A 22,346-nucleotide genomic window follows, 5' to 3' on the forward strand; every position below is an offset into this window, starting at 1 on the left:
ACACATAATATTGTTTTTGAGTCAGAGTGTGGACCTAATAGATTGAGTAGGTGGCTAACATCCGTTTCTCGTAAAAACAAAAAAAATCTGTTAAGACAAACTTACATTCTGTGGAGACCCATAATATGACCTTATTAGGATTGGTTTGTCATATTTTATCAATGTTATGAAACCAAAATTCGTTACGTCTCTATAGCCCACCATAGACAGAAATTACAACATTGAGTTTTTGGTTACCACGATTTAAACTGCCAGTTTAAACCACCGCTATGAATATTATTAAATAAATTTATAGAATATAAATATTGCCATTTTTTAGTTTACTTTATAAAAAAACTGTAATAATAATATATGCATAAAACTATTATCTTACTACACCATCAATTTCAACTGACCTCAGATATAAGATTTCAATATATATTTTTTCAAAATTACAATCGTAATTCCAAAAAATACGGGAGCGGAAAGTGGCTGATAGTTCAAGCGTGTCCGTCAATTATTATACTACTCATTTATAGATGCAACAGATTTATCTCCAAATAATTTCTGGACGTCCGCCATTACGCGTTGACCTGCGCGCGCAATCTGCAAGTTAAACTCGTCGTCTATGGCTAGCTTGTCTTTTTCTTAATCACTTAGTTAGACAATTGTCGAAACACTGCAAGATGAAATCCTTTCCTTGCGGTCTTCAATTCTGTTTACCGCACATAAGTTTGCTAAACTCAATCCATTAGGCTCTCGGTTGCTTTTTGGATCATTTAGTATATCTAAGGTACCATTGGATGTTTGAATTTGTTCGGTGATGACCTCTAAGTATAAAATTTTTAATAAAATCTGTGATGTAATAATAAAAAGTGGCAATTTCTTTATTTTACAGATATGTATGACTACGCGGCCGCTGTCGGCGACTGGTCCCGCATCTCCTATATGGAGGAAGCGGGCCTGGCATCAGCGATCACCAACTGTTCGCTCACGGGCCAGGGCTGCGGCCATGACCTCAACGACACATGGCTGTCGGCAGACTTCAACTCCTCCAACTATAATGGCAGTCTATTCGGAAGAAATTCTACAGGAAACCTTGGAGACGAGAACCTCAGCGAGGTTATTGTCATGGCCGTCACGTCTGTAGTCCTAGCACTCATCATTCTAATCACCATTATTGGTAAGTGATTTTTGTTCATAAACCATATTATACTGAAAAACAATGTTTGCCATCGGTGTAATATTAATTTATATTAGATCAACTGTTGCTTTAATACGATACGTCTCAATACACACCGTCGATTAAAAGATAAACATAATATTTTGTCATTAATTAGGCTTAAGTCAATTTTTGAATGCCAGTGTTGAAATAAGTAAAATCATAATAAGCTGTAATCTTATTGCAAATAATTAACTAATATTAACATAATTTAATAATTTTATACTTAATAAGTAAATAATGATCAATTAATATAGAGTAAACATCAATTACTTGAATAATACCCCTGGAATCTACTTACGGTTGTGTTTGCAAGGGTAAATAGAATGATTAGATTATTAGACAATAATTAATAATTAGTATATAAGCAATCTATCCATATGAGAATAGGTACCTTAGCATTAATGGCAACACAGTGTTTGACAAAATTGTTGACATAACGTAACATTGATAGGGGGACGCCTGATTAATATTATTTCAAAGGGAACGTCCTTTGTGCACAGTACGTAACATATTATTATATAAAAATAAGTGTGACAATTAATAGAAAGCCTTCATAGATCAACATCATCTTAATTAATTAATTGGTAATATAAAATAAATATGCTAAAAATATTCAGTTTGATTTCCATTCAATCGTATGTGATAAGGTGTACATAATAATAAAATCGGTGTGTGTACTTATGTACATGCGTTAGAAGTTATACTTCTTTGGTGTAACAAAACAAAAACAAAACTTGTGATAAACTATATTCTTCGACTAGCTCATAATTATATTGTTAAATTACACACTCAAAAAAGGACCGCTTATTGGAACGCCGTTGGTTTATTTCTATAGATTTTAACTTATATTACTAAATTATATAATTATTTTTCGTTGTTTTTTTTTTTTTTTTTAGTTTTTATTTATATTTTTACTGCCACTATGACGTTTAATAGTTTGTTTACGTATTGAATTTTAAATTGCTGACAATAATAAATTTGCTGCCTAGCAACGGAACAATTCCAAACTATAATATTATACTGTATAATCGTCACGATTGCAGTATCATACTGTGGCGTAAAGGTAGTGCGTTCGGCTGATAACCGAACAATCGGTGGTTCGAATCCAATCGAGTGCGTTATTTTTCGTGTGAAAAAATAAATTATGTGTTACATGTCACACGCCAAAAATGCACTCTGATCTGATTTCCCAAACGCGCCAAAAGTAGTATAACTTCAAAAAAGGAGCAAAAGCGGTCACAACACACAAAATGAATACAAATATAAATTCGTACAAACAAATATAATAAGAAAAAGTAGCGCGTTTACGTCATCTTGGTAGATGGCATACACTATACAGCAGTGGTTTCCAAACTTTACACTACGCCTCCCTTTTAAAACAATCTAATCTTGGCGCCACCCGCTCCTTTATTTCATTAAATACATTTTTACAGAAAGTGCTTTTTTCTACTAAACGGGCTCGATATATGGATTTCATTGCATCTAATGCAGAAAATTCCGTTTCGCATAAATATGATGCTTTGAATGGTAGCAATACCAACTTGCATTGCTTTTCTTGACAAAGTCAGTTCGATTCAATCAAAATTGAAAAAAGGTTTTTGTTTTCATATATGTATTTTTATTAGTCAGGAAATACACTACAAATAATTATAAAATAAAATTATGCGTGTGAATTATCATCAATCACACACACTAATATAACGAATTTGTTGTCTATGTTTATCTCACTTAACTGGTCAATCCGCAACACCGGGCCCCCAGGCTGGAGCCCTGTCAGCCCCTTTCTTGTGGAGGCCATGCACAATAGTATAGAAATGAGGTACTTATAATAAAATTAGTCTCCATAATTATCTTCATACAAGTTTGCAAATAACCTCACTTTTATAGGACTGTTTTTTTATGTAGTTTATAAATAGCTGCCATTTTATAAACTACGCACCTGCAAACTGCAAGCCTGTGGCTATATTATTGTGTTAAACTTTTCGCGCCTCCCTTTGCAACAGTCCGCGCCCCCCAGTTTGAAAATCGCTGCTATACAGGATACAGGTTTCAACGACATGCTCAGTGATTTGAATTTCGTCACACACAAAGCAGAAGAATATAATTCCTACATAGGTATGCATGCTAAACGGACACCCGATATTTCCTCGGGACTCTTGACACTCCTATGATCTATGTTATGAGTGATTTTGACATACTGCTTTGTCTTGGTATTTCTTAATCATGCAGGGTTTTCTACAGCTATAGGGCATTTCTCAAGAAGATAGACAAGCCAAAATTGTTTCCACTTGCTTATAGGATCTCGTTTAAATTGCATTTTAATTAACATAATATGTTCTTGAACGTAATATTAATTAATATCTCGCACGAAAATATGTGTTCTATACTTTGCAGTTCTCCAAATTTGTACAATAAAGTTGGTAATCAGAGTATCCCTATTTTACCATAGTATCTCGGGTGCGTCATACCATAGTTCTTAGTATATAGAGAGCTTTATATGTTAGGTAATTCAAACTCAAATTTATTAACATAAAGTCAATTTTAAAAATTTCCACCCCGTGGAGACCCATATTAACATTTTATTAGTATCGGATACGGTCAAAAAGATTACAAATTACTTAGAATACTCTATTATAATTTGCGCATACCTACGTTTAGTGGCATTACATTTTTACGACGTTTTTCTTAGCTCGTATTCTTATTTGTCCGGTATAAATCTTGCAATCGATGTTTAACTAACTTCCCGACTAGCTAGACATTTAAAACATTTAGAATATATCATAACACAATGCCAGTGCATTTTTATTGATACTTTTAGTTTTAGCTATCTTTAAGTAGAATTTAATTAATTTTCAGTTAATTCTGTTTTGTATGAAAATGTATTTCGATACCATTATTGGTTGCTAGGAGTCCTAGCAACTAAATTATTAATATAAACGTGCGTTACTATGAAAAACAATATGAAATGATATTTCATTATTCAGTATTTCTATCAAGTACAAATTTTTTTGATCGTTTAAGCTAGTCAAGTCAAGTTTATATGATTCAACAGAAAATTTAAAAACGTTGTATATAAAAAGTTCTTTTTATCTTGTAATTATTTTATATAACCATTTATTACATAATAAATTATTATAATAACTAGTTAGTTACTCATAAAATTGCTGATTATAATATAATTTAATCAATTAATTGGGTAATTCACATTCCCCATATCCTTGAAAAATCAAGTAGCTATTAAGTAACCTTTTACCAATGATTTAAAATACACAGCATTAATTTTAATTATAAATGTGATACATTATGAGAAAACCATTAAAAGTACACAAAACTCGCCAAAGTGATCGTGAATCGGGGTCCCCCGTCGGCAAACTTTTCTTCAAAAGCTATTCCGTAAAGACCGAAAGTTTAGTTCAGAGCTTCGCTTGACTCTGCTTTCTGAATTAATCGAGTGGGGCTTAATATATTAGATCAAATAAATTTCTCAAAGCACTTAAACCTCATTGGTAAGTACTAATAACGTTTGTCGGTAATTTGGAACTACAGTTAAATTTAGCGAGGTATATTGCATTAAGTATATTTTGTCTATGTGGAGTAGATATCGCAGAAAACTAGCGTTCACGCAGATCCTTCCTAAATTAAATTATTACCACATCGACCTTGAATTTATTTAGTGTAATTTATTCATTTAATACAAGTTAGTTCTGGTAGAATAATTGATTTGAGCTCGTGATTGATAATTTAGGATTTTTTATACTTGCCGTGTCGCCTAATCTATTTTACCTTTGGTTAATCTTGTGTTAATAATTTGTTCTTAATATTATTATGTAATCCTATATAAATAACCAATTAATTTTCATAAAATATTCAAGACCTCTTTTCTTAACCGACTTCGTCTACTTATCGTGCCATCTCATCAGGGCGATATTTGGTTTATTATCTGCTACCTAGAACCATGGCCCTCACAAGGGGAGGCTGACAGGGATCTATCCTGAGGGCCCGAGCTTAGAGGGGGCCTGGCGTAGCAGGTCGGCCAGTTAAGTGAGATAAATACACCACATATTTGCTCTGATAAGTAGTAATTAATATTTATAAATAAATGGCTATGTGATGCAATTCGGTGTAATACTCGTATGATGATTGATATAATAAAATGATAATTTACATGTAGAAATATATTTTAATTATTTCAAGGGCGCATGTTACTTGACTACCACAAAAGAGGGTCGCGATCACTAATTCAAGAATATTTATAAAAAAATACGAAGAATCGCTAAAAATACGCAAAATTTTTTTAATTTTATTTTGCAGAACCCTGGGGTTCCATTGGGGATACCACTTAGGAAACACTAAAATATAGAATACCACACAGCCCTTAATATTATCGATAGATTAAAGGGCCACTAAACATTCTGACCTGGAAGCCTGCTTCAGGGTGTGGGGATAGTTAGATAGAAATGCACTTTTACCAAACACGGAGGTTCTTAGCCACGAAATCCAGCGCCGTCCTCTGTCACGCTTGCCCTTGATTTTTCCTTGGATGACGAGTTGGGAATGCCATACTTCTGTCATGTCATAATGTGGCTGAGACACTGTAGTTTTCTGGTGTTGATTCTCTGTAGAACTTCTCGGTCTTTTCCCATACGATTGAGAACTCCATCATTTCTCACCCGGTTAATCCAAGGAATATTGAGGAAGCGTTTATACAGTCACATCTCGAAAGCATCAACTATCCATGACTTATATTGGTTTAGCGTCTATACCTCCATATCATGAAAAAGAATTGATAGAACCATAATATTATGCAATCTCAGACCTAGCTTAAGATCTTGACTGCTAATGAGGTGTCCTTCTATCCAATTCTAGTTTTTATTTCCTGAGGTTGATTCCATTTCTAATTGACCCATTTTCTAAATACTTAGAGTAACGTGTGTTTGTATTTGGTGTCGTTATTTTTGATATCAATATAATATTTTTTTTCTTGAGGTTAATTTTAAAATTCATAACTCACTAACTAACTAACTAAATTAATTAAATCTCGAAATCTATATATATAAAATAAAGTCGGGTTAGTTACACCATTTATAACTCGAGAACGGCTGGACCGATTTTCACGATCTTTGATTTGTTGGATTTGTCTTAGCCCCGAATATCAGAATAACTATTAAAACATCGGATAAATCACGGAAAAAAATAAATTATGAAGAAAATTAATTTTCTCATACATTTTGACATTTTGAACAATGAACGCGCAATCGAAAATAAAAGAAAATCACAAAAAATTTAAATCCATATACAACGATACATGACAGAAAGAATAAACAAGAAACAAACAAACAAATGAAAGGCGTTGTGTGCATTATCTATCCTTTGACAGTTGATTCAGTTCAGCCCAGTTCAGCCTCAGATAATCCCGAAAGACTGTGTTGTATACTCCGGTGAATTTTGGAGGAAGTTGTCCTGCCTGAATCTTTTTTACTTCTTCGACAGCGTTCAAAAATAAAGCCAAGGATAAAATTACATGATTTCATTGCTGGTATTGCTCATTATTTACCTACCAATTTCAAAATCCATCCTTCGAACTTCATTCGACAATCGATCTACGTGAATAATCGAGCCGATTACCAGCTAGGTGCGCAAATAGCTATTTCGATCGTGATTTTCAAACGGTAAGTTGCCTTCGAAGATGTTCACTTTGTGAGGTTATCAAATTTGTGATTGTGTGTGCATCGATAACTGCTTAATTATGTAATTTTGAATTATGTGATTAATTTTCCAGTGTTTATCATTTGATGATTCGTCAAAATGCTGACAACTATTTGCTGCGATTTCGTCGATTGCTTAAAATCGAGACGGAGCGCCTCACTTTCATTCGGTTGAACCAAGCCAAACTGCGATCGGAGGAGTATATTCATCTACGCGATGCAATCAGCACCGTAGGAGATGCAGCTAATGTTGGTTGATTGACTATTCTATCGGCGATGTACATTGGCAGCCCACGTCATATGCATGCATATGCGCAAGATGCAATGACATATGTTCACCATTACGGTTGTCCAGATCTATTCATCACCTTTACATGAAATCCGAAATTAATAGAAATTGTTCAACTGCTACTCCCCGGACAAACATCAAGTGATCGGCACGACATCACCGCACGTGTCTTCAAAAAAAAATCCTGTCGCTGATGAACTACATTGTTAAGCATCGCGTCTTTGGGAAACTCGATGCTGGATGTATTCGATTGAATGACAAAAACGAAGCTTGCCGCATGCACACGTTTTTATTTGGTTAGTCGAAAGAATTCGACCAGACCAAAAAGATGACATCATGTGCCGAGATTCCTGATCCCGAAACCGATCCAGACCTGCATGATGTTGTAATTACTTACATGATTCATGGACAGTGTGGCGCCATCAACCCCCAATCACCGTGCATGCTCGACGGTAAGTGTTCCAAGCGTTATCCATGAAGTTTAACGGCGGAGACTATCACTGTCAATGATGGTTATCCACTGTATCGGCGTCGATCACCCAATGATAACGGTAGAACTATCACAACGAAAATGAAGTGAAACGATATCGTGGTCGACAACACTTGGATTGTTCTGTATTCGCCACTTTTTTCCAAAACATTCAAGTCGCATTGCAACGTGGAGTTTTGCAATTCAGTGAAGTCCATCAAATACATCTGCAAATATGTCACCAAAGGCAGCGATATTGTAGTTCTTGGCGTTCAAACTCCCAATACCAACGATGAAATCACGCACTATCAAGTTGGTCGATATGTGAGCTGCAATGAAGCAATTTGGCGTATTCTCTCATTCCCCATTCATGAACGTCATCCCACTGCTGTACATTTGGCGGTGCATCTGGAAAATGGTCAACAAGTTTATTTCAACGCATCGAATGTTGCTCAACGTGCTGAAATATCTCCAGAGCCAACATTGACCAGTTTCTTTTCGATTTGCCAAAGCGATCCGTTTGCACGAACGTTGTTCTACTCTAAGATGCCACGTTATTACACTTGGAACACTCCATCGAAGAAATTTCAACGTCGAAAGCAAGGCGATGCGGTTTCTGATCATCCGGACGTGCATTTTACTGATGCTCGTGATCGCATTTACACAGTTCATCCGAAGAATAGCGAATGATTCTACTTGCGGTTGCTGCTGGTAAATGTTCGTGGGCCGACATCATTTGAATCACTTCGAACTGTCAATGGTGTAGTGTGCCCAACATTTCGTGCTGCATGTCAAAAGCTCAATTGGTTTGAAAATGATACTCATTGGGACATGACAATCGCTAAAGCATTTGTTTCTGCATCTCCAAGTCAGATACGCACATTATTTGCTATCATTATTTCGACATGCTTCCCATCGAATCCACCTGAACTGTAGAAAAACTACAAAGATGACATGTCAGAAGACATTTTACATCGAATTCGTGTTATTTCAGGGAATCCTGATCTCGAGGTGAATAAGGAGATACATAACCAGGTTTTCCTTTTGATCGAAGACATGTGTTACTTCATGTGCGGCAGTTTGTTAGTCAAGTTAGGAATGCCAATGCCACATCGTGGAGTGAATTGCGCTTTCAATCTAGAATTGGAACGTGAACGTGAAAATGATCGAGATGCATTGAACTAATTAGTTCGAACGAATGTACCAATGTTGAACCCCCAACATAAGGTAGTGCACGATACGTTAATGAAGGCAATTGAAGATGGAAATGGTGGCTTATTTTTCCTCGATGCGCCCAGTGGAACTTTTGGAGGCGCAATGATTCTACTATCTGGCGATTTCCGCCAAACACTACCAGTCATTCCAAGATCGACCGCTGCCGATGAAATAAATGCTTGCCTCAAATCATTGACTCTGTGGCGCTATGTGAAGAACCTTCAGCTGACGACAAACATGCGAGTTCTATTGCTAAGCAATTTCTGACTATCGGTAACGGCCGTGTTCCTGTCGACGAATCGAACGGATTGATTTCGTTTCGGCTGAATTTTTGCAATTTCGTGTCAACAATTGGTTGAGTGAACGAGCAATTCTTGCGGCAAAGAACAAAGATGTGAATCACTTAAACTTCACAATTCAAAATCAAATCGTTGGTCTACTGCATTCCTTCAAATCTATTGACTGTATAAGTACTCGGCCGTAGTAATTTGGCGGGCGTGGTGCGGCGGCGTCTTGCGAAACTCAAACGTATAGCCATGTGTATTATGCCCGAAAAAAAGACACTGTCTACGAACATTTTACTCACGGTTATACGTTTGAGTTTCGCAAGATGCCGGCGCGCCACCCCCGCGCGACCACTACGTTCTTGCACTAACAAACGAAGACGAAGCAACCAACTAGCCAACTGAATTTTTAAACTCATTGGATCTTCCTGGCTTGCCACCGCACAATTTACAACTGAAGGTTGGCTCGGTAGTCATCATGCTTCGAAATCTGAACCAACCAAAACTATGTAATCCATTTCATTTTGGTTTGATTTTTGCACATTTATTGAACTTAATTCATTTTGAATATTCATTTTAACTTATTAAAAAAATGAATTTAATTCAGCTTATAAGTTAACACAAGATTATTGATTCTGAGGCGGTACGAAGTTCGCCGGGTCAGCTAGTTATGTATAAAATGAAATATTTTTAAATAGTAATTATGTTTCATTCATTTCCTTGTATCGCAACAGGGCGCGAACATAACAAATATAATATATTAGATAATATATATTATATAATATACCATATTATGTAATCTGTATCTATGAAATAATATGATAAATATCACTAAAGTTTTATAAATAGAGCCAAGAATTTCATCAGCTTGATGGATTGTAATAAGTCTCCAAGGAAAGGCTTGCAGTCATAACGACATACTCACTGGATTTTTCTCAACATTCAGCATAATTATGCACATTGGATATTTTATTGAAACCAGCTATATATTTGCAGAGCCTCTACCTATATTTTACCAGATGGAAGTTTTTCATACAATATTCCTGGAATTGATGATCCAGACATCTTCAAACTTGTGATCCGTTTGAACTAGCTCCTCTCTTGCGTTTATGTTCAAGAAAGGTTTTCGTAACTTTGGCAAGCATATGAATGGCCAGATCATAAAACGGGATATTACTAGAGTTTTTTAATACTTCGTAATTTTTTATTATAGGCATACCCAAGTTTTGGTGGAATATGGTTTTACACCGTTAGCCACTACTATGGTGTAGAGATGTGTGTTTTTCTTACGATTTGCATATAGTCATATGAAACTACACATCGTAACAATTTATATCATATGCCATTTTAAAAAATCGCAGATATATTATATAAAACTACTAGAAAAAATATTTTGAAATAATTACAAGATAAAAAAAAAGTTTTTATTTACCACATTTTTAAATTTTCTGTTGAATCATATAAACTTGACAATTCTATGTATTAAAAATCTAGGACAAATGAGGCAATTGTCAACAAATCATTTTTTTGCTATTTTGCAAAAAACAAACAAATATAGAATACTGAAATGTCATTTTGATTTCCATAGTAACGCACGTATATATTAATAATTTAGCTGTTAGGGCCACACCCTTAGCAACCGATAATAGTGGATTGGATTACGGATTTCTTCCGAAATAACTTTTCATACAAAACAGAATTAACTGAAAATGAATTCAATTCTGCTTAAAGATGGCTAAAAGTATTAAAAGAATGCATTGGCATCGTGTTCTAATATATTCTAAAAGTTTCAAATGTCTAGATAGTCGGGAAGTTAGTTAAAAATCGATTGCAAGCTTTGTACTGGATAAACAACCACTGGACAAACAATAATACGAGCTAATAAAAACGTTGTAAAAAAATACGACGCCCAGCGACACCCGAACCCACATTCTGTGGATTCGCGCCAATGTGCTTTACCAATAATTATTGATAAATGTGTCTTATCTCTATTATGACAAAATTAAACAGTATTCACTATATTTTCAAGCGCTATAGTTATTATATAAATATATGGATTTCAAGACACATTTTTATTTATTTATAAAAATTGATATACAATATATAAAAAAACTTACCATTATATTGGAGAACACTTAATAAATTAAAGCTTAGTAATAAACATTAGCATACAATTATATTTAGTAATACCTAACATGAGATCCTTTAACAAATTCACATTTTATAACAATTTTTGTTTAATGTAAGTAATAAAAAATATTTCGTTTTTTAATGTTTTTAGATACGTATTAATTACTTAATTATAATATTTTAAAATTTCAATAATAAAAAATATGTCTCAAATTGCCAACTTCGTATTTTTCTGCTAGGTGGCTTTGGAAGTTGGAGTATGGCTAACGATAAAAAAAAATAATTTGTATACCTTGTTATTTTTTTAAATTTTCAACACATTCAGTAATTCTTTGATAATACATTTTTTACTTACCTTCTTCTTCTTATTGTGCCATCCCCTAGCGGAGGTCGGCCACCATCAAGGCGATCTTATCTTTGTCGTCTGCTACCCGGAACAGTTTGGTGGAGCTGCACTCGTACCAATCATGGAGGTTCTTAAGCCACGAAATGCGGCGCCGTCCTCTGCTACGCTTCCCATTGATCTTTCCTTGAATGACAAGTTGGGGAATGCTGTATTTTTGTCCTCTCATAATGTGGCCGAGGTACTGTAGTTTCCTGGTTTAGATACTACGTAGAACTTCTCGGTCCTTCCCCATTCGATTGAGAACTTCAACATTTGTCACTCGGTCAGTCCAAGGAATTTTGAGGATGCCATGACATCTCTTTACCTACTTAATAATATTTTTAGCATTGAATTATAGTATAAGCGTATTATACCAAATTCATAATATCGATTATAATTATTTTCTCATTTCGAATTACTCTTTTTCATTAATCACTACTGAATATACAAAAACCACTTCTTAAATTTACCTAAAGAGACATTTGTTGACTTACGTAATATTTTATGTGCGTTATAATGTTATAATTTATAAATAATAATCTATTTACTAATAAGGATAAAATCTTTTTGATACGAATAAAATTGTATTTCCTTTCCACAGTAAGTCATGTCCGCTTCTGGATATTGCTATTATTGTTTCATTAGGCAACTTAATAATATCAGGAAAGGCAATAACATAAAAATATATGACACACAAACAAAACTTTGCGAGGGCACATTGCGTAATAGGGTTTGGAATAACTTTTAAAAGGAATAGGAAAAGGTTATTATCGAAAATTTTGTAGATACTAATGATATATAATAAGATTTGATACTTTAAGATATAAGGCATTTTGTTAATTGCGTATCGCTTGATTAATAAAAACACTGGTATTTATTGATTATCCACTTTATTTTTGAAAGTCTTACTACTCATTGCCTTTTAGAATAACTCATGTAAGTTTTTCAAATACATACTTGGCAAAAATTACAGTTGATAATTAGATTTTTGAACACAATATAGGGAATAAATAATATGTTTAAACATAAAATACTTACTGTATAATATAATTATGCGTTTATCCCGACGTAATGTGGTAAATATGACAAAATATTAAAAATACATTTTACAAATTACCATGTGGTACCACCAAGTCAACGCTATTACCTGTTGAGATGAAAAAAATATATAAATAAGATATAATATGAATATAATATGAATCTATAATACTGTTATAATACATAAATGCAGGGTTTCCCAAACTATGTTCCGCGGAACACCAGTGTTCCGCCAAACCTGAATAGGTGTTCCGCGACCATTTGGAAAGGCTTTATACACTGCTTAAAGATCTTCTACTATGTAGAAGTAAAATAAGTAAAACTAAAATAATTGAAGAATCTACTTCATATTGAAAGGCGAGTGATGATCAATCTCCACTTATGTTTGTGAAGTCAAGTATCTAGATAGGTCATGCCTCCTACAAGGCGTTGGGGCTGATAGTCCTCTAGCCTGTGAGCCTGGGCTCACGGGGGGCCCGGCGTGAGAGATCGACCAGCCAAGTGAGATAAACACACATCACAAACATGCACTAATAGTAAAAAAATATTTTTTCACTTCAAGCATACTAAAATTTAATAATATGTGGTTTTGCCATACTTACAATCTTTGATTATTGTCGATATTTGACATGTCCATAATTATGCATAGATATCAACATCCACTTTTATGTAAGGCTTTTAAAAATAGAAAAAATCGCTAAAAATACCTTTAATTTTACCTCGAACACCATTTGGAATATACAACCGTAGATCGTCACATTGCCTTTAACCTTAGCGATAAGTAGGTGGCCCGCCAAAGATCCTAGCCTGGGGGCCCGCTTCGGGATGTACAGGCGGAGGACCACTTTTCCGTTCCGTTAAAATTTCCGGGTTTGCGAAGTGTTCCATTGCAGAAAAAATTTGGGAAACCCTGCATTAATGTATTGTTTTAATCAGTTTAAAAAATGATTGCATATATATTAATTCAAAAATCTACAATCTAATGATACAGATAGAAATATCTTTCACAGTAAAAATTGGGAGATAGCCATTAAATCAATCATGTATAGTAAGTTAAAGAGGCGATACGTTGAGAAAAGAAGAAGAAAACCTACATTTTATTATAAAAAAAACATTTATAAATATCATGGTTTTCAAAATTTTATGAAATTTACCTATCACGTTATACAAAAAAAACGAGGTAATATGACACGCATTTCGTTAGTAAGCTTTATCAATTATTATTTAGATGAACGCTAAAATAAATAAGAAATTACCTTTGGTTCTCGTGGTGCAGTGCGTAAGGCGCTGGCCTTCCATCCCGGAGTTTTGGGTTCGATTCCCAGTGAGGTCAAAATATATTTACATAGTCTAATATGTAAATTCCTCAAGCCTGGGAGTTTTACCACTATTATTGGGCTTCACGGCCTGTTACGGTGTTTAATAAATAAACAAAAAAAAATACCTACTAATTCTTCCCATCATGCTCCAGTATCAGAACATAAAGTCACGCTATTTTTTTCGGTCCACGTCTCACATTTCACGGACCACATCGATCGCTTTTCTAGTAGAGCTTTAAGATGAGGAAGGCTCGAAGTTATGGAGTGTCGCGCTCTCGGATACATGTCCTACCCACGTGAAACACAAGCATGTCTTCGTTATTATATCCGTTATAAAAAATTGACACTTTGGCTCTTGAATTCAAGTATTTGTTACGCAGTCGTTCAATTCAATTCAATTCATTTATTTTACATATTGTGGACATTACAAATTATAAGTTTAAGACGTTCACAACATGACATTTAGAAACAACAAAATATTATTAAAACAATATTAGGTACATAACAAAAGAGATAGATCAGTATTAAGTTATTCTACAGTATAAATGTGTAAATACAAAAAAAAAATATATAGGTACGAGGAAGTACACCGGATGAGTTAAGCAGACCCTATTTTAAGAATTTATAAAATAACGTCCACCTATACTCATCCTCACGTAGATGGAATATAAAAACATCCGAAGCGATTTGGTTGAACAGAGTTATTGCCCTCCCAATTGGCATCACCAATGGCAGGTTAGTTCTGCTCCTCGGGAGAACAAACAACTGATGCTCTCAATTTCTAATATAGTTATCAGGGACACACAAGTCAATACTACCAAGAATGGCAGAGTTCTCATTCACACCACGTATAAGTCGAAAAAAATACGTGGCCAAATATTGATATCTTCTAGCACTTAAACTACAGTATGTAAGCATACCTAAGAGAAAGCTAGTTGGATAAAGCCACGGATAGTATCCATATAACCTCAAATAAAGGAGTCTCAAAAATTTCTTTTGAACTCGCTCCACCATAAGGTCATATTTCAACTGATGCGGGGCCCAAACAATCGACCCACTCTCAAGCCGGCTTCTCACTAAGGAATTATAAAGAATTTTTAATACAGTAACATCCGAAAAGACCCGGGAAGTACGCAAGACGAAGCCCAACATTTGTAGCGCCTTTTTACAAATGATAGCAATATGACCACTAAATGACTTACTGTCAAACGTAATGCCAACATCCCTTACAGACGCTATTCGCAAAAGAACTCTGCCATGCATCTAATATTGGAAAAATAATACTCTTATGTACTGTACCCTTAATAATAGTGTAAACATCTAATCTCAAGGTTCAAAAGGTTGATTGTGCTTTGGAAAAATTCTGTGTCTCAATGAACCAGTCTCGATTGATCATACATGGCGGGGTCTGTATTCAACCAACTAAGAGTCGCATAACGATAAAATAATATCATTTATTGTGTTAACTGTCAATTCATGGTGGAACTGCATTGTATTATTGATTAATTGAATAAAACGCATATTTTTAGTACTTTTACTACTTAGTAACATTTTCAACTGTCCCTCTGAAGCGGACGAAACCGGTCCAGATGGTTAGTATAAAATCCATTGAGGTATTTTCGTAATATATATACATTGGGAATAATTTGTTAAAGAATAATGTTCTATTCACTATTGTATTCACAAATTTAAATCATATTATATCCTTATTTTAATTTCTGCGCGATATAAAATATAAGTTTAAAAAAATATGTGAATATAATCTAATACGCGTTACAGCATATTAAATACGAAAGGAGGTCTGAAATATTATTGAGCAATAATTTTCGAAATCCCGACAAAACAGGGTGCCATTGTTTGGCGATATTTTCAGCCCGACCGCCAGTCGTAAAGTAAAAATTTTCCCCACATTACGCGCGTTTGAAAGGAAATTTGCGTCAGAATTTCCCTGTGTGACAAACAAGGAGGGGTATACAGGGTTGAACATGACGTACCTACAAAGTGAGACAAGCGCTATTTACTTTTTTAAATTCTACAGTTTATTTATTCAATCCATATAAAATTACTTACAATGTTTGGTATGATTTAATGAATTTAAAGGTTTTGCTAACAATCTCCTTTCATCTTGAATGATTCTGCGCTGCTCTTACAGTCTAATCATATTGAGTAAAAATTAACCCTTACTATGACATGATTCTTTTAAATGGGGTGCATTGTATATACATTGTGCTAGAGCCCAGTAAATAATAAATCGACAATCTCAGAAAATGTCGGATGATTTGTTTAGATTTTTAGTCATATCAACGTTACATAATTGAAATATTGAGAAATATTTCAAATAAAAGACATACTTAACATTAAAAATACACATTATAATAAATCTAATATATTTTATTGGGTCTGCGATGGTCACCAAGATTTTGAAAATGTATATTGAATTTATTTAAGTGATAATTGTATCAATATACCTGTTGATTGATCGTCCATCTCATATTTTTTTCTAATTTGATGAACATTTAAAATCGGCCACTATTTTTCAAGGTGGCGACAGTATTGATTATGATATACCTATTGTTACTGGATAATAATTGTACTAAGTATATGAAAAGCCATCCTTTTGGGCAAATTATTTACAGGTAACCTCCTTAATATGTCTAGACTAATTATTGGTGTTTAGAGTAGTTTAGACCATGGTTAGTTTAGTCACTTTGTTGACTAAGGTGTATGCCCGTGTGTTACGCTACCAGCGATCTCCCATCTCTATAGCATTCGCAAATCTCCTCTACTTGGCTCTCGTAGTCCAGTGCGTAAGGCGCTAGGCTTTCATCCGGGGCTCCGTTTTTGATTCCCGGTGAGGTCACAATATATTAACTCTGGGTGTTTATGATTATTTCACTTATATTACTAATTACACTACTACTTCATTACATCACTTTCAATTTAACCTTAAGCATTTACGTTCTTATAATCAAGTATACAATATGTTTGCCTTTAAAAAATATAAGATTTGATTTGTTTTATAACGCCCTGAATTTTGGCGCAAACCAACGCCGACGTGCTAAAGCATTGCAAATAGCTTGGCGGGATATAATATTATTATCTCTTTGTATATTTTGAATATTGGAAATACTTTATTAGTGTCGTAAAAGCACAGCTCACATTACAAAGGATCTGAATACAATTTATTGAAAGAGAATTTAGTGAATGTAAACGTATGATAAAATTACTGTAAATGGTCACTATTCAAATTGGTAAAATATTATATTCAATTACAAAATAATATTAATATTATAAATTACTACAAAAAATACTCAGTGGCAGTGCAACTTGTCAAAATTCTTCGGTGTAGCTATTCTACAAAATAAATTATTTCTGGGAAATTTTAAACGAGCATATTCAATTGTAATTTTCAGAGATATATAATTTTCAAAATCGTGTTTCCTATCTAATACCATTGACCATACTTCAATGAATGCTGTATTTCGAAAACGTTACATGTTACATTTTAAAAAAGAGTGAGATTAGTTACAAAAATCTTCATAGGTATTACCTAAATACACAAATGTAAGATAATTTTTTTTGTAGTTTTTTGAAGACAACAGTTTACACTTTTAATATAAAATGATATATTTTACATAAAAACTTTTCACTATTTACTTTTATATAGGATTTTTTTCACTATTTTGACTAAAACGCAATAGTGACTTGTAACGTTTTCGAAATACAGCATTCAATTAATATTTTTCCGTCAGACTATCACAAATGAATTGTGATGTCGTTAAATACTTTATATCCATTCGATAATGTGTTCTGTACTAAGACTATAAGGATCTTTTAAACAATTATGAGAATATAATATCATTTATGTCAGTTTATGTTACAAATTTTAGAACATTCATTTACGTGTATGCTTTCTCTAACCTTATCCATGTTAATACATCTTCTCACTACCTAGCTCTCTTTTACACATTTACATTTATTTTCTCTTATGCCTTATATCATCATCATCAGCCTGAATCAATCCATTGCTGGATGAAGGCCTTTTCAAGCAGATTCTACTTCTCTCGGTCCTGTGCGTTGCTATGCCACGTACTTCCGTAGAACTTTATCATTTCATCGATCCAGCTGCCTCTAAGTCTACCTTGCGGACGTTTTGTACCTCTTGGATACCACTGGATGACTACATTTGTCCGACGATTGTCTCTTCTTCGAGCTATGTGCTATGCCTTATATAAATAAAGACAAATATTTTTTTTACTACATAATATACTTAATGTAGGCAATATATAAATAACTTTCACCGACACTTATTAACACACAGTATTAAATGAAAATTGGGAAGACCTCAGTTTTGTTAAATCCATTGAGTGAGCAGTAGGCATTGGAACTGGTTTTTGGTACTGGCTAGAGACTGCTAAAAACCGACGGGGATAAAAGAGAAATAATTACAAGATAAAAAGAACTTTTTATATTTTTTTTTCGACCATGTCCGATCCTAATAGGATCATAATATGGGCCTCCACAGAGAAGAGGTTTGTATTAACAGATTTTGTTTTTCTACGAGAAATTGATATCAGCCACTTGCTCAACCTATTAGGTCCATACCCTGACATAAACAAATTGAAAAACAATATGTGTACTTGCCAGATCCAGGATTCGAACCTGGGACCCACGGCGTTATAGTCCAACGCTTAAGTCGCGCGGCCACCGTGGGTGTGTATACCACGTTTTTTAATTTTCTGTTGAATCATATAAACTTGACAATTATATGTATTAATAAATACTTTTTTTTGTACTTGATAGAAATACTGAATAAATATAGAATACTGAAATATCATTTTTACATTTCATATTGATTTCCATAGTAACGCACGTACCTATATATTAATAATTTAGTTGCTAGAAATGGACACACAAGAAAAAATGTCTACTGGACAAACAAGAATACAAGCTAATAAAAACGTGGTAAAATAAGGAGGGCGCGGCTTGATTTAAAGTGTTGCGTCATTTGAATAAAAATGTGTTTGTACCTATACACATTAAAAAGAAAAATGTACAGAAAAAAATGTGTATATGGCAAATACACGTAAAAAAAGTACAAATTTTTGTTCTGTTCTCCTCTTGAATGAGTTTTTGGTAACTTTGATGAAATTTTATTCTTAACTGGTGCATTCGTACGCTTTATGAACATAATCTGATCTAATTTGATCAGCAAAACTCAACAGTCGAGATGGAACATTATTTCGCATGACGAAATGTAGTTCTACTAACATATGAGCGAGTCAGATATGGAGCAGTAAAGTTAATTACATTGTGCCTACTTGTGTCATCGGGAAGTTTTGACAGTTTTCAGGACTTGTCAGTTGTAGGAAGTTCAGAATTATTTCTGGCGTTACACATCAGTAAAATTTACTATACTGCACGAAAAAGATTCATTTCAAAATAATGTTCAAGAATATATTATTTACATTTTTGAAGAATTTAGATGCGATTCGGTCTCAAGTTGAGTTATCAATATTTAAATACCCTTATAAATTAAATAAATAAATAATTCGTTTTTATATGGGTAGGTAATCGAACACGTACCCACACCTAGACTCTACGATTATAGGTAATTCGAATATTATTTATTCGTCGATATGGGGACGATTACAATTTCTAAGAATTCTGGAGCACGCACTTCTCAGGTAATACTGAATTTACTTCACGGCCTTGTGATCTTTGAAACGTCAAGAAGGTCTGTGGTATATGGAAAAATTCTACGATTTTTTTTTTTACTCTCTAAAGTGATCGAAAACTTTTCTCATATTTCCGTATGTACAACAATTATTTCTCTATGAAAGATTTGATTTGTATATTATATTGTTATAATATAACATTTAAAACATATATTATCGGTTGAGGGTAGGTACTTACTTCAGAGTATATGATTAAGGCTTCAAATTTTCTAATGGTTGGGTATTCTTAACTTAACAATAATATATTTCATGATCGTTTAGTATATTGATTCAGTACGTATATAAATTAACAGTAAGTAACTACATAGTTTATGGCAATTATACGTTTGCCATTGTTGAGTTATATAGTGCCTGAAGATGGCAAAAGGAAAAACTTGAATTGCACAAAAACTATTGAAATACTAAAGTACAAAACTAGTTTTATAGTAATTCATCACAACATAGTAAAAGTATTGCAGTTAATATGCATAGTGATTAGTGCGTGACTTTATATAAACATTTAGACGTGTGGGCTAAACACATCATCGCTCGGCTGGTTAACTGCGAAATTTTAATTCACTTTATTTTCATGCGGTCGACACCTAGCTGGCTGAATTATGTATCATTGATTTTAGAATGAATACAGTTATTTGCAACAATGTGCTGATAATGTATGCCGTCCCTATTCTAACTTCCTGACCAAAGTATGCCATTGATTAGAGCCTTATTTTACACAATACTTATACTCAAAACCTCTAGGGTTATTATTATTGATATTATAAAACCAATGAGATAGTACCAAGAAGTTCTATATAGAATATAATATAATTATAAAAAGACAAATGTGTAGTATTACCCGTGCAAGAGATCTATTCTCATAACAATTTCTACGATTGTTACGAATACACCTTCAACTATTAATTCCAGTGACAGAAAATAAAGTAAAGATCATTTTTATTTTAGCCGACCTCCGGTAGGGGATGAAACAATACAAAACAATATATTTCAATTTTTAATTAATTACTTTTTTATTCAACGAATAATTCACAAGATTTAAGAATGTAACATTCATAGATATAGTTAGGTATAGTTAGATATATATGAGATTTGAAAGCTCTTCAGAGAGTATTATAAAAGCCATTAGTTAAAAATTGTCTTAATTAAGTGTGGTACCTTTAACAAAGTTGTCTATGTTCGTGGGCGTAAAACCTGAGAGGTGCAGGTTCGATTCCTGCGGGGTGTCTTACATTTTTCAAAAAAGACTTTCTATTGGTTATAATATATTTTTTCACAAGTGTTTAATTTGTTTTCGACCATGTCCGATCCTAATAGGATCATATGGGCCTCCACAGAGTGGAGGTTTGTGTTAACAGATTTTGTTTTTACGAGAAAAACAATATGTGTACTTGCCAGACCCAGGATTCGAACCCGGGACCCACGGTGTTATAGGCCAACGCTTAAACCGCCCCCACCACCCACGGCGGCCGCGAGGCTTAAGCTTTGGCTTATATTTAAATTTATTAAAGTAATAAATATTTTCTTTTGTTAGTCGTAAACTTTAAATATTTCCGACTTTTCGATCTCTGGCTTATATACGTCCTCACTTGACATCGTGTAATGTCGACCGAATGCCTTATTTGAAATTTTAATTCAAAAGGGGGGGGGCATACTAAGGAGAGCCCTTAAGCCCGAAACTGCTTCAAAACACTTTGAAATCGAGATGCGTAAACTCGTTTTAAAAACACAAAAGCGATACTCGACAGTGTAAACAATCGTGGAAATGTTTTTTTTCAAGCGTATTTAAAAAAATATTACGAAACATTTTTGATAATGAAATTGGTCATTTTGAATGTATCGAATTTTTCGAATATTTTTCGAAGAGGCACTTAATCAAAATAATTGGGTATATTTTGAAAAAGGCGCTTACCTCATCAAATACATCATTAAATTTTAAAGGAAAGTCAATAATGAGATGGTTTGATATATTTTAAATAGTATCAGAAAATATATTATATATATATATTATTTTATTTGTAATGTAATGACTTTTGAAAAGGTATTCGTTACATAAAAAATTACATTGATACAATGTTAACCTATATTATAAGAATATTGTGTTATTACATTTTATGAATTAAGTATATAGTTCCTAGTATGAAAAAAGGGTACTGTTCGGTTATGAGGAATACAGCGGAAAACACATTTTGAAAATACCCGATATACTGGATTATTTGTTAGTTTGGGTTAGTTTAGAGGTTAGGTTGGGTAAGGTTAGGTTGAGTTAGGTTAGGTTAGGTTTGGTTAGGATAACCTAACAAATAATCCAGTTTATCGGCTAATTTTAAAATATGTTTTCCGCTGTATTCCTGATAACCGAACAGTACCGAAAAAAGATATGGCATCATTGTGCTCACACATGTTTCATGATTAGATTCAGTAAATACCTCAACTTCTTCATTTCCAAATGTTGTACGATACGTGGGCCCTAAAAATCTTGTAATATTAGTTAATATTGACATTGAAATGATTGATCTAACCCTAACATAACATCATCAATGAGTTATGTTGAGTTAGGATTAAGTTATGATAGG

General features: G+C 33.6%; 1 protein-coding gene across 1 annotated transcript in view; it reads left to right on the forward strand.

Annotated features, from left to right (window-relative positions):
* Window positions 1–879: 879 nt before the first annotated feature.
* The window catches only part of LOC147073657 (5-hydroxytryptamine receptor-like), a 208,305-nt gene continuing 186,838 nt past the window's right edge, over window positions 880–22,346 (forward strand). The window contains exon 1 of the mRNA XM_085944167.1: window positions 880–1,162. Within this exon, the coding sequence (XP_085800293.1) occupies window positions 880–1,162 (283 nt within the window). The remainder of the gene's footprint in view (window positions 1,163–22,346) is intronic.

This window comes from Rhyacophila brunnea, unplaced genomic scaffold, assembly GCF_057557595.1.
Source record: "Rhyacophila brunnea isolate RB1 unplaced genomic scaffold, BYU_Rbru_1.0 scaffold_17, whole genome shotgun sequence".
Lineage (NCBI taxonomy): Eukaryota > Metazoa > Arthropoda > Insecta > Trichoptera > Rhyacophilidae > Rhyacophila > Rhyacophila brunnea.